The sequence below is a fragment of the Pan paniscus genome, chromosome 10 (assembly GCF_029289425.2).
Source record: "Pan paniscus chromosome 10, NHGRI_mPanPan1-v2.0_pri, whole genome shotgun sequence".
In the NCBI taxonomy this organism is placed as follows: Eukaryota; Metazoa; Chordata; class Mammalia; order Primates; family Hominidae; genus Pan; species Pan paniscus.
The window spans coordinates 28,005,551-28,018,969 of NC_073259.2; the positions used below are offsets into that span (position 1 = coordinate 28,005,551).

The 13,419-nt window shown below is 40.2% G+C and overlaps 2 protein-coding genes and 1 non-coding gene across 16 annotated transcripts in view; 1 reads left to right on the forward strand and 2 right to left on the reverse strand.

Annotated features, from left to right (window-relative positions):
• GRIP1 (glutamate receptor interacting protein 1) overlaps positions 1-6,929 on the forward strand; it is a 726,419-nt gene extending 719,490 nt beyond the window's left edge. For all 14 annotated transcript variants that reach the window (XM_057299399.2, XM_057299402.2, XM_034935486.3 and 11 more), the window contains one exon: positions 353-6,929. In XM_057299399.2, the coding sequence (XP_057155382.1) occupies positions 353-580 (228 nt within the window). In that variant the 3' untranslated portion in view covers positions 581-6,929. The remainder of the gene's footprint in view (positions 1-352) is intronic.
• The window catches only part of HELB (DNA helicase B), a 44,907-nt gene continuing 34,298 nt past the window's right edge, over positions 2,811-13,419 (reverse strand). The window contains exon 13 of the mRNA XM_008978432.4: positions 2,811-11,633. Within this exon, the coding sequence (XP_008976680.1) occupies positions 11,532-11,633 (102 nt within the window). The 3' untranslated portion in view covers positions 2,811-11,531. The remainder of the gene's footprint in view (positions 11,634-13,419) is intronic.
• On the reverse strand, positions 3,794-3,897 carry LOC112436821 (small nucleolar RNA U13). The gene has a single exon (XR_003025508.1). It is a non-coding gene; the product is annotated as a small nucleolar RNA U13 (small nucleolar RNA).

Genomic DNA, 13,419 nt, shown 5'->3' on the forward strand with positions numbered 1-13,419 from the left:
ACTGATCTAAGGCAAAGCTGTTAACCTCTTTGTGGCTTGCTTTTCTCATCTGTAAATTAGGGATAATATTCAGCACTTGGAGCACCCCCACTGTGGGTGGAGCCACCTCCTTGGCATGAGGATAGGTAGGATGTGTATGTCTTCCTTGCCCTCGAGAGTCTTACAATTTACTAGTAGACAATGGCAATTGAGCCAGTAGCCATGTCACAGCATAGTCACAAGGATAGACCTCACGGCGCTCATTTTAGCACCTTCATGACTTCAAATAACTTGTTGCACCTGAAATGTTACTCTGGGTTTTGGGAATTATGGTTACAACGATAATTCAAAATGGCTGTTCTTGACCTTTCAGGTGAATCATGTCCGAACCAGAGACTTTGACTGCTGCCTTGTTGTGCCCCTCATAGCAGAATCCGGGAATAAGCTGGACCTGGTTATTAGTAGAAACCCACTGGCTTCACAGAAGTCTATAGAACAACAGAGTCTACCAGGAGATTGGAGTGAACAGAACAGTGCTTTTTTCCAGCAGCCTAGCCACGGTGGTAATTTGGAGACACGAGAACCCACTAATACATTATAGCAACGCTTTTTATAAAGCAGGACAAAAGACAATATCTACATGGTGCTAAAAATCCCTTTAAGATTTCTGTGACATTTGAAGCACAGATAATCAATCAACGTGGCATTAACTGCAAGCACAGGGGTCTTTTAAATCTCTCTCATGGCTCATGTTCACTTCCCTTTTCAAGTTGAAGAGGTTTCTTTTTTGGTGACCACTATGGTATATGGTGGGCAATGCCCTGCCAGTCCCAACGGTAGAGAAAAATAGGCCTTCCCCCCCAACTCTACAATTAACATCAGAGGAAATTTTTTACAAGTTCATCTTACTATCACTTTTTAAAAAGAGAAACATCTGTTTGAAAATATTCTCTATGATGATTTCCTTAATTCACTTTGAAATCAGTTTCTTACTATGAAGTCATTAATGTAAGAACTTCGCCAACAAAGCTTTTCTTCTCATAGGCTGGCTCTACTAGGGGAACTAGCGTTTGGTAAACTGCTGGGACTACCACAATGGGAGGGGTACAGGTATAAAATTAAGTTATCTTAAAATGTTTCAGCAATGATGCACGTAGGAGACCATAATAGGTGGTGGTAAATGTTTTGCCCACGTATAGGAATGATTTTAACTAAGATGTATGCTATTCCCTATGCAACAAATTATCAAACAGGATATGTCTTGTGACCTGTTTTTTTTTTAAGGACACATTTTTAATAGCTGAAAATCTCTGATAATGAATTAGAGTGTGTAGTAAACACGAGAATTAGTTATATTATCTTATTTTTAAAATTCAAGACTAAGAACTTCAGAGAATGAAGAGTCTATTAAAATGAGGTTCATCTTAATGATAGGCAAACCAAACTCATACTGCTTGACATGTTTTGAAAACTGGTACTATCGAGGGTGTACAGCACATGTACCTAAAAATGACACTGGACTATCTTTTGCTCTGAGCCATGCCACTTACCGAAATTGTAAATACATTTTTCACAAATGCATTGCCAATTATTACCATCCCTCAAAGCAATAAATTGTGACAGTTGCTTTAAATGTTTGTCAGCAACTGTTTTCATTTATTTGTTCAGATATTTTGAATAGCTACACTAATAACTGTTATTTGGTGAATATAAAAAAATAAATAGATCTGTATATTGATGGTAGACTCTCCATATTGAAATGATTATTTTCCAAACATTTTCATTTTGGTCAATAATTCAAACTACCACTTAGGCAAAGCATTCAAACACTGTGTCCTTTGTTCAAGGAAATATAAAAAAAAAAAAATCACCTTTCTTTTTGTGCAAAAAAAATATTATTTCAATCACATTTCAGAACCGCCAGGGCAAGAAAGTATAAAGCAGAATCATGTTAAGAAAAAAGAAAAAAAGATCATGAGTCACTTAAATATGTATTTTTATTTGTAACAAACAAGTATTAAACTGTAAAGTATTTTTGTACAAATTTAATACTTTAATAGCATGGTATTTATCGTCTATGTATGGTTTTGGGGAATTCAAAATTGTTCAAATATTTGTATGGAAAAAAATAAAACCCTCTACCAAATGGAATAAACAGTGATTTTAAAAAGCCAAATAAAGAGGATATGCATTATTGGTGTTGTTTTGAATATATTTCAATGTTCTAGCCTGAGTCCTACACAATTTTTTTTGTTTTGTTTTGTTTTGAGATGATGATGGAGTTTCACTCTGTTGCCCAGGCTGGAGTGCAGTGGCACAATCTCAGCTCACTACAACCCCTGCCTCCGGGGCTCAAGTGATTCTCCTACCTCAGCTTCCCAAGTAGCTAGGATTACAGGCGCCCGCCACCACACCTGGCTAGTTTAGTTTTTGTATTTTTGGTAGACATGGGGTTTCACCATGTTGGCCAGGCTGGTCTCAAACTCCTCCTGACCTCAAGTGATCCACCCGCCTTGGCCTCCCAAAGTGCTGGGATTACAGGCGTGAGCCACCGCATCCGGCCACAATGTTTATTTTTGTATAATTTTCTAAAGGTGAGAGGTTTTCCTATCAACCTGAGAAGCACCACTGAAGAGTAGGAACCTGTGTATTGAAATTGAGTCCAGGTTTGATTTCAGGCTCCAGTACTTCTTATTGGTAGTATGACATTTACTCACCACGAGTCAGCTTCTCTACCTGAAACTGAAGGTCATGTCTGTACCACAGGATCATTCGGAAGATGAGGAGTGAAATATATGAGAATGGGCTAAAAACACACACAGAAATACCTCCAAGACCAATGGTACATTTACTGTAGGTGACAAATATTGATCAAGTATCACAACATCCACCTCAGAGAAAATTACATGTATTCTATGAGACAGATTTACATAAACTGTTAAAATGTACAAACTTTAATTATGCTACCTTTAAAAATTCACATTCATTTTTATACAGTTGCATTCAGTGTGCCCACGGTTACGTTCTGAAAGGCAGAGTATTTTCTAGCACCTGAGAGTCATATGACCCCAACTGACAATCTATTACTGCAAAAATCCAAGCAACTGTTCAAATTTTTATTGCACTCTCCTCACTTCTGCATCAAGCACGAGGCTGAAGCCAAGGAAATGTGTAGTTAGAACAGACTTTGTGAAGAAAGGCAAATGAGAAGCAGCTATATTTCATGTGAAAGACAGATATTTCAGTTGTAACCAAAACTAAAATGAATCAACAATAGAAAATGGCTGTTAAAAACAAAACAAAAAAGCTCTTATGATTTCAGGTAGCACTTTTCAAATATAGTGACCAGGCCAAAGGAAGAGCTAGGGTCAGCCAATAAGTTCTGAGCACCCCAGTCCTCTTAAAAAGGGCAGTGACAAACTATGAAATGAAAGGGTTTGGGGCTATGCCACCGGAAGACTGGCAGAAGGAACTGGAGATAAGTAGCCAGATGGGGCAGAAGAGACAAGGTCTGAACTACATGAGACTCAGGACTTACTTATGAGCAGAGGTTCCAATGAGGTAGATTTCAGCTTAATATAAGAAAGTAATTTCCAACACCAGTGTTGCAAAGTGGTTTTCACCAAGCAGTCAAGACCTTTAGCATTGGAAATGTGTGTTCCACTGGTGACTGATGGGTGTTTAGCAAATGGTAAGCTGGGGTAGATGACCCTTGCAATTTTAACATGCTGGGATGAAATACTATTTGCTTCCAATTCAAATTTTAAAAAGGATACTAGAAGTATCCTCTTTTACTGAAATATTTTTTTTTTCATGACAGACCGGTAATGGGCTGGCGCCATAACAAGGTTTGAGGGAGGCACATCTCACACATGCGCGTGAACACCCATGCATCAGGCTTATGAACTACAAAAGGATCTTAATGAAATCTTAGAGAATTTTGAATTGGGTCAGTTATTTGTATTTTGGCCAATAGTTATTTATAAGAACTAGTGCTTTGGAATATTCCGTTACATAGTATTAGTTTCATTGTGTTTTTATGGAAAAAAGGTATTTTCAAGGGCTTCTTGACAATGTGAAGCTTTACCTGAGGACTATACCCTGAAATATAGGCAGAGTTAAAGAAATTTTATTTCTATAAGGTTGTAGTAACCCCCCTGCCCATCGCCTGCGTGTTCCAGGAAATGGCTTATTATAAAGAACCATCCTTCCCCGGGTGACTTAGATAAGACTCACAGATGTTTATCTCCCTTCCCCCATTTACTTATAACAAAATCAGACACAGACTGTCCTGAAAATTACCATTCTTGGCTTCATAAATGAAGCAAATTCTTAGCTGAATTGCTTGTACTCACTGATCTAGAGAAAATATTAAGCTTCCTTCCCCCAGGCTTTTGAACTTTGACCAACCCTCAATTTAAGCCAGCATACAACCCCTCCTTAAGAGGCCCTCCTAAAAGTAATAGGACAAGAGTTAAAATTAATGAAATAGAGAATAGGAAGACAGTAAAGAAAATCAATGAAACCAAAAGTTGGTCCTTTAAAAAGAATAAAATTCATAAACTTTTAGCTAAACCAAGAAAAAAAGAGACTCAAATTACTAAAATCAGGAATGAAACAGAGGCTTTACTATCAGCCTTACAGAAATTTTAAAAACCATAAAGGAATACTATGATCAACTGTATGTCAGAAAATTAAAAAACATAGATTAAATGAGCACATTTCTAGAGAAAAACTGTCAAAACTGACTCAAGAAGAAACAGAAAAGCTAAATACACCTATAGCAAGTAAAGAAATTTAATCAGTAGCTTTAAAACTTCCCATGCCGGGCGCAGTCGCTCATGCTTGTAATCCCAGCACTTTGGGAGGCCAAGGCAGGTGGATCACTTGAGTTCGGGAGTTTGAGACCAGCCTGACCAACGTGGAGAAACCCTGTCTCTATTAAAAATACAAAATTAGCTGGGCATGGTAGCACATGCATATAATCCCAGCTACTTGGGAGGCTGAGGCAGGAGAATCGCTTGAACCTGGGAGGTGGAGGTTGGGGTGAGCCGAGATCGTGCCATTGCACTCCAGCCTGGACAACAAGAGCGAAACTCCATCTCAAAAAACAAAAACAAAACAAAACAAAAACTTCCCACAAAGAAAAGCCCAGGGCCAGATTAATTTAAAGAAGAGTTAATACCAATTCTTCACAAACTCTTCCAAAATAGAAGACAAGGGGACACTTCACAACTCATTCTATGTGGTCACTATTACTCTGATACCAAAACCAAACAAAGGCATCACAAGAAAAAGAAACTACAGACCAATATCTTTCATGAATTTAGATGCAAAAGTCCCCAACAAAAAACCAGCAAGCCAAATCCAGCAGCACATACAAAGGATTGTATACTATGACCAAGTGAGATTTACTCCAGGGACACAAGATTGATTTAACATCCAAAAATTACCACACTGCATCAATAAAGGACAAAACTACACGATGATCTCAATACACAGAAAAAGGATTTGACGAAATTCAATGTCCCTTCATACACAACAACCTAGGAACAAAAGAGAATTTCTTCATCTCAATAAAGGACTTAAAAGAAAGATCCACAGCAAACACAATTAATGGTGGCAGATTTAATGCTTTCTCCCTAATATGACGAACAAGACAAGGACATTCACTCTTGCCACTTCTATTCAACAATATACTAGGGGCTCTAACCAGGGCAATTAGCAAGAAAATGAAATTAAAGGCCTACAGATTAAAAAGGAAGCACTAAAAGCATCTCTATTTGCAGATGATATGATCTCTTATATAGAAAATCCTAAGGAATCCACTAAAAACCCACTGTAACTAATAAACAAGTTCAGCAAGGTTGGAAGATACAAGATCAATATATAAAAATCCACTGCATTTCTATACAGTAGCAGTAATGAACCAAAATAAATTAAGAAAATCCATTTAAAACAGGATAAAAAATTAAATATTTTGAAATAAATTTAACAAAAAGCATTGTAAATTTAATAAAAGAAATACAAAACTTATACTCTGAAAACTACAAAGAATTAAAGAAGAACCAAGTATGATGGCTCACACCTGTAATCCCAGCACTTTGGGACGTCGAGGTGGGCAGACTGCCTGAGTCCAGGAGTTCGAGACCAGCCTGGGCACCATGGTGAACCCCTATCTCTGCAAAAAATACAAAAATTAGCCAGGTGAGGTGGTGCAGGCCTGTAGTCCCAGCTACAAGAGTGGCTGAGGTGGGGTGGTTAAGGAGGTTGGACTGCTTGAGCCTGAGAGGTAGAGGCTGCAGTGAGCTGTGATTGCACCACTGCACTCCAGCCTGTCTTTCCTAAGCAAATGGAAAGACATCTGTGTTCATGAGTCAGAAGATTTAATACTGTTAAAATGGCAATAGTTCCCAAATCTGTAGGTTTAACACACTCCTGAACAAAATTCCAGTTTGCTTCTTTGCAGAAACTGACAAGTAGATCCTAAAATTCATATGGAAATGTAGGGACCCATAATAGCCAAAACAAACTTGAAAAAGAAGAACAAAGTTGAAGGACTCACACTTCTTAATTTCAAAACTTTCTACAAAGCTACAATAATAAAGACAATATGGTGCTGGCATTAGAATAGACATATGGGCTGGGTGCAGTGGCTCACGCCTATAATGCCAGCACTTTGGGAGGCCAAGGTAAGCAGATCATCTGAGGTCAGGAGTTTGAGACCAGCCTGGCCAACATGGTGAAACCCCGTCTCAACTAAAAATACAAAAAATTAGCCAGGTGTGGTGGCAAGCACCTGTAATGCCTGCTACTCGGGAGGCTGAGGCATGAGAATTGCTTGAAACAAGGAGGTGGTGGTTGCAGTGAGCTGAGATGGCACCATTGCACTCCAGCCTGGGTGACAGAGTGAGACTCCATCTCAAAAAAAAAAAAAAAAAAAAAAGAAAGAAAGAAAAAGAAAAAAGATGCATGAATCAGGCTGGGCACAGTGGCTCACGCCTGTAATCCCAGCACTTTGGGAGGCCAAGGTGGGCAGATCACAAGGTCAGGAGATCAAGACCATTCTGGCTAACACGGTGAAACCCCGTCTCTACTAAAAATACAAAAAAAATTAGCCAGGCATGGTGGTGGGCGCCTGTAGTCCCAGCTACTTGGGAGGCTGAGGCAGGAGAATGGCATGAACCTGGGAGGCGGAACTTGCAGTGAGCTGAGATCGAGCCACCACACTCCAGCCTGGGCAACAGGGCAAGACTCCGTCTCGAAGAAGGAAAAAAAAAAAAAAAGATGCATGAATCAATTGAATAGAATTTAAAATCCATAAATACACCCTCACATTTACAGTCAACTAATTTTTGACAAGGGTACCAAGACAATTCAATGGGGAAAGAATAATCTCTTCAATAAATGGAGCTGAACAATTGAATTGTCACATGCAAAAGAATAATGTGGGATCCCTACCTCACACCATATACAAAAATTAACTAAAAGTGAATCAAAGATCTAAGTATAAGAGCCAAAACTTGTAAATTATTAGAAGAAAAAATTGTAGTAAGTCATCATGACTTTGGATAGGCAATGGTTTCTTGGATATAACACCAAAAGCACAAGCAGCAGCAACAACAAAAACAGATACACTGGTCATCATCAGAATTTAAAACTTGGGCCTCAAAGGACACTTAGTAGTCCATTTTCACACCTGAGACTGAGTAATTTATAAAGAAAAGAGGTTTAATTGACTCACAGTTCCACATGGCTGGGGAGGCCTCAGAAAACCACAATCATGGCAAAAGGTAAAGGAGAAGCAAGCACCTTCTTTACAAGGTGGCAGAAGGGGGTTGAGGCAGGAGTGCCATACTTTAAAACCACCAGCTATCATGAGAACTCACTCACCATCACCAGAACAGCATGGGGGAAACCACCCCCGTGATCCAATCACCTCCCATGAGGATCCTTCCTCAACACATAGGTATTACAATGTGAGATGAGATTTGGGTGGGGACAGAGAGCCAAACCATATCAGATACTATCAAGTTAATTAAAATCAAATTCACAGAATGGGAGGAAAATTTTGCAAATTATGTTTCTGATAATGGACTTAAATGTTGAAAATGTAAAGAATTCTTACATTTTGTGATGGTTAATATTAGGTGTCAACTAGATTGAGAGATACCTGGATGGCTGATGAAGCATTGTTCCCCTGTGTGTCTGTGAGGGTGTTGCTGACAGAGACTGACATTGGAGTCAGTGGAGTGGGAGAGGAAGACCCACCCTCAGTGTGGGTGGGCACCATCGAGTTGGCTGCCAGTGAGGCTAGAACACAGCAGGTGGATGAACGGAGATAAGCAGCGTGCTTGCTGAGTCTGCTCCCTGTCTTTCTTCCTGTGCTGTGCAGAATGCTTGACTTCCTCTCCTTCTGCCCTTGGACACCAGACTCCAGGTTTTTCCACCTTTGGACTCTGGGACTTGCACCAATTGCTTCCCAGAGGCTCCTGGGCCTTTGGCCTCAGACTGAGGGCTGCACTGTCAGCGTCCCTGGTTTTGAGGCTTTCAGACTTGGACTGAGCCATGCTATCAGCTTCTCTCCTTCCCCAGCTTGCGGATGGCCTATCGTGGGACTTTGCTTTATAACTGTGTGAGCCAATTCTCTCTTATTGTGATGATTGATACTGAGTGTCAACTTGATTGGATTGAAGGATGCAAAGTGTTGATCCTGGGTGTGTCTGTGAGGGTGTTGCCAAAGGAGATTAACATTTGAGTCAGTGGGCTGGGGAGGGCAGACCCACCCTTAATCTGGTGGGCACAATCTAACCAGCTGCCAGCAAATATAAAGCAGGCCGAAAAAACGTGAAAAGGCGAGACTGGCCTAGGCTCCCAGCCTACATCTTTCTCCTGTGCTGGATGCTTCCTGCCCTTAAACATCAGACTCCAAGTTCTTCAGTTCTGAGACTCCAACTGGCTATTCTTGCTCCTCAGGCTTGCAGACAACCTATTGTGGGACCTTGTGATCATGTAAGTTAATACTTAATAAACTCCCCACCCTCCCCCACATATATATATCCTATTAGTTGTATCCCTCTAGGGTACCCTAACTAATACACTAATAAAGTCCCTTTTATATCCACATATATCCTATTGGTTCCATCCCTCTGGAGAACCCTCACTAATACAGATTTCAGTGATAGAAAGAAAAAATATCCAATTTAAAAGTGTGCAAAAGATCTGAATATACATTTCTCTAGGGGACATACAAATGGCCAATAGTCACATGAAAGCTATTTAACATCACTAGCCATAAGAAAAATGCAAATCAAAACCACAATGAAATACTACTTCATACCCACTAGGATGGCTATAATCAAGAAGTCAGATAATAATAAACGTTGGAGAGAATAGGGAGAAACTGGAACTCTCATACACTGCTGGTGAGAATATAAATTGGTGCAGCTGGTTTGGAAAAAGTCTGGCAGTGCCTCAAAATGTTAAACATAGAGTTACCATATGACCCATCAATTCTACTCCTAGTTATATACCCAAAAGAAGTGAAAGCATATGTCCACATAAAAACACAGATGTTCATAGCAGCATTTCATAATAGCCAAAAATTAGGAAATAACCCCCAAAAAAGTCCATCAACTGATGAATGGACAAATTCAATATCGTTTATCCATATACTGGGATATTATTTGGCAATAAAAGAGACGAAGCACTGACACATCACTGGTACAACACGGATGGAGTCTGAAAACATTGTGCTAGTCAAATAAGTCAGGAACAAAGAACCACATGTCTGCAATAGGCAAGTCTATTGGGACTAGGTAAATCAGGTTACCTAGGGATGGGGGAAGTCAGGGGATTACTGCTAAGGAGTGTGAGGTTTCTCTTTTTTTTGAGACGGACTTTTGCTCTTATTGTCCAGGCTGGAGTGCAATGGCGTGACTCAGCTCACCGCAACCTCCACCTCCTGGGTTCAAGCGATTCTCATGCCTCAGCCTCCCAAGTAGCTGGGATTACAGGCATGCGCCACCATTCCCGGCTAATTTTGTATTTTTAGTAGAGACGGGGTTTCTCCATGTTGGTCAGGCTGGTCTCGAACTCCTGACCTCAGGTGATCTGCTCACCTCAGCCTCCCAAAGTGCTGGGATTACAGGCATGAGCCACCACGCCCGGCCAGAGTGTGAGGTTTCTTTGTAGGGTATGAAAATGTTCCAGGTTGGGCACGCTGGCTCACACTTGTAATCCTAACACTTTGGGAGGCCAAGGTGGGAGGATCACTTGAGCTCAAGAGTTCGAGACCAACCTGGGAAACACAGTGAGACCTTGTCTCTATCATTAAAAAAAAAAAAAGTTCTAAAATTGATAATAATGGTAGTTGTCCAATTTGATGAATATACTAAAAGCCACTGAATTGTATACTTAAAATGGGTGAAATGTATGTGAATTATATCTCAATAAAGCTATTAACCATTTATGCCTGAGGTTGCAACTTTCTGAATTTTTGCAATCAGATGTTGGTGAGGACTTTGAGCAGTGGGATATAAATAACTCTCACATGTTTAGTGTCCCAGTAATGGACCACTAGGCATAAATGGGTTAACAGATACATTTTTCATCTTGACTTTTTCTTTTACCATTTAACATAAATAAAAATTTAAAAATCAAATCATTCTGAGAGAGAAAAAAACTTCCTAAGTGGAACATATTCAAAACAATGTGCTCCCAACTCAGAAAGCACTTCCAAGGAAAAGTCCCAGGTAGGCTGGGCCCCAGGCAGCAGTGATGAAGTGAGCAGCAGTCTTGTAAAATGACCACACTTCAACATCCTAGGAGGCATGTCAATAACATCAACAGATGTAATTACACCTTTTCTTTGCCACTGCTTCAACCCATTGGCAAAGATAACACACAACGATCATCAAAGTTACGAGGCATTATCCTAAAAATACAACGTTTTAATGTACATAATTGTTTGGTTTTTTTGTTTGTTTGTTTGTTTGTTTGTTTTCTTTTGGAGACGGAGTCTCGCTCTGCCACCCAGGATGGAGTGCAGTGGTGCGATCTCAGCTCACTGCAACCTCCGCCTCCCGGGTTCAAGTGATTCTCCTGCCTCAGCCTCCTGAGTAGCTGAGATTACAGGCATGTGCTACCACACCCATATAATTTTTGCATTTTTAGTAGAGATGGGGTTTCACCATGTTGGTCAGGCTGGTCTCAAACTCCTGGCCTCTGGTGATCCACCTGCCTCAGCCTCCCAAAGTGCTGGGATTACAGGCATGAGCCACGGCGCCTGGCTTAATGTACATAATTGTATAAAAATATATATGTATATAAAATATCTAATCTCCTCACTTATGTCCAGTGCTACCAGTTCTCATGATGACATGTGTTGAAATCATTAATACTTTGATTAAATGGATTTAAAACTTTTGCTAACACAAATACCTTAAAACTCCAGTTATAGGAAACTTTTTTTATCTTGGTACTTTGACGTTACGATGTTCATTTTGTCTCCAATAGAAAAAAATAGTTACTCTGAACAATTTGAAATAAAACTAAGTTTCTTGATTATCTGTGGGCTTGAAAAGTTGCCTGGGAATTAAATTATTCAGTCTCAAATTCTGAAGTCTGGAAGACACTTGTGGAGATTCTCCCACCTGTTAGAACAATTAAAATAACAAAGTTAATTTTGTAAAAATGTAGTTAGTCTACCCTATGTACTTGTATTCCCTCTGCTTCAGAAAAAGAAATCATGCACCTTCCCCAACCGTTGAAAGGCTTCAGCAACCAAAGCAATTGGCTATCAGCTCCTTATAGGATCACATCTGCTTTGCTCACTGTGGTATCTCTAGCACCCAGCTCTGAGTCTGGCATTTAGAAGTAACTATGTACTGAATTCGTATGTGTGTCTAACTTCTAAAGGTGTAGACAGGGCCCACTACATAATTTGGCAGCCCAGTCCAAAATTAAAATGATGGCCCCTTGTTCAAAATTAAGAATTTCAAGATGGTGATTACAGAACTTTTTCTTTTTTTTTTTTTAAGTGTGGGCCTGAGTCCTGGAGGACTGCCCATGTTGCCTGCCCATGAAGTCAGTTCTGGATGTGTAAGATAAAACATTGCAATGCCACAGTCATATTCTTTGTGCTACTGATGATTCTGAAGTGGGCCAGTATCGTCATGATGAAGTTTCACCACCACAAAGAAATGAAAAGAGTAAGCACAATTCAATTTTAGGAAAAGGGTCTTTCTTTGGAATTGCCTCTCTTTTCTGCTCATGTCAAAAGCCTTATTCCAGGACCTCTGTAAGAGATGACAAGTTTAATTTCAGAAAAAGATGTTTTCCTGAGATGGAAATTCTATCAAAGAGTTGACCTGGGGTACAGAATGGAACCTGGAATCAGCAGGGATTCTACTGTCCAAGAGGGGAAAAAGAAGAAACTTCCCCCTCCACCCTCAACTATGTCCATATTACTCACTTTTCCCACAAAACCTGACCCTCAGACTCTTTTCCCAATCTGGTTAATGGTGCTGGATCCACCTGTATGCCTTAGCCAGAAGTCTTGGAGTTATCCTCAGGCCCAACCCCACCTGAATCCAACTGATCATTAAGTCCCATCAGCTCTATCCTTAGCATCTCTTCTCCAACCCCATTGCTACTACCTAATGTTAGAACCTCCTCATTTTACGCAGGTTACTGAAATAATCTTTTGGCTGAGAACTCATTCCCTACTCTCTCCCTAACCATCATCATCCACTAAACCTCAGTCAACATCACCTTCATAAATTTCAATTCACAGAGCACTTAAAATGCTTCTACTGTTCTCAATTGCAATCAGAAGAATCTACGACCTCTTCAGAAGACCCTGTGTCCATCCTCCCTGCTAGTTCCTGTGTCTGCGGCCCATCCTCTCACTGTGCCCTGTGCTCCAGCCATGCTGTTCTACATCTGTAGTCTCCTAATGTGCCAGGACTCCACACGCCATGCCCTGTGTCAGACCGACTCCTAGAGAACGTTTTCCCTGTGCCATATCCATATGGGGACAGAGGATATAAGTATTCCCCATTTACAACTCAGCCTGGTTCTGGCAGGTTACACCAGCACTTTCTCCCCTGGGTTCCCCCTGAGGCCCCTTCTTACCTTTATTACAGCCTTGGAAGCTTAAAGACTCAACTGAACAAGTCTGCTGCCAGCACTTAAAGCAATTCTTACACTTCTATTAGAACCACATTTGGAAATTACTTATAATCCCACCTTTTTTTTCTTTTTAACACAAAATCCATTACCCAAATTGGATCCTCTAACTCATAAAACCAGAAAGCAAATGCCTTTGGGTTATTTCCTAAACTCAGAATAGGTCTCAACAGAAGTTTGCTTCCCTTATAAACATTCAAAAGGATCTTTTACTGCCTCAAAAGCAATTCCAAAAGGAACTGTCAAACT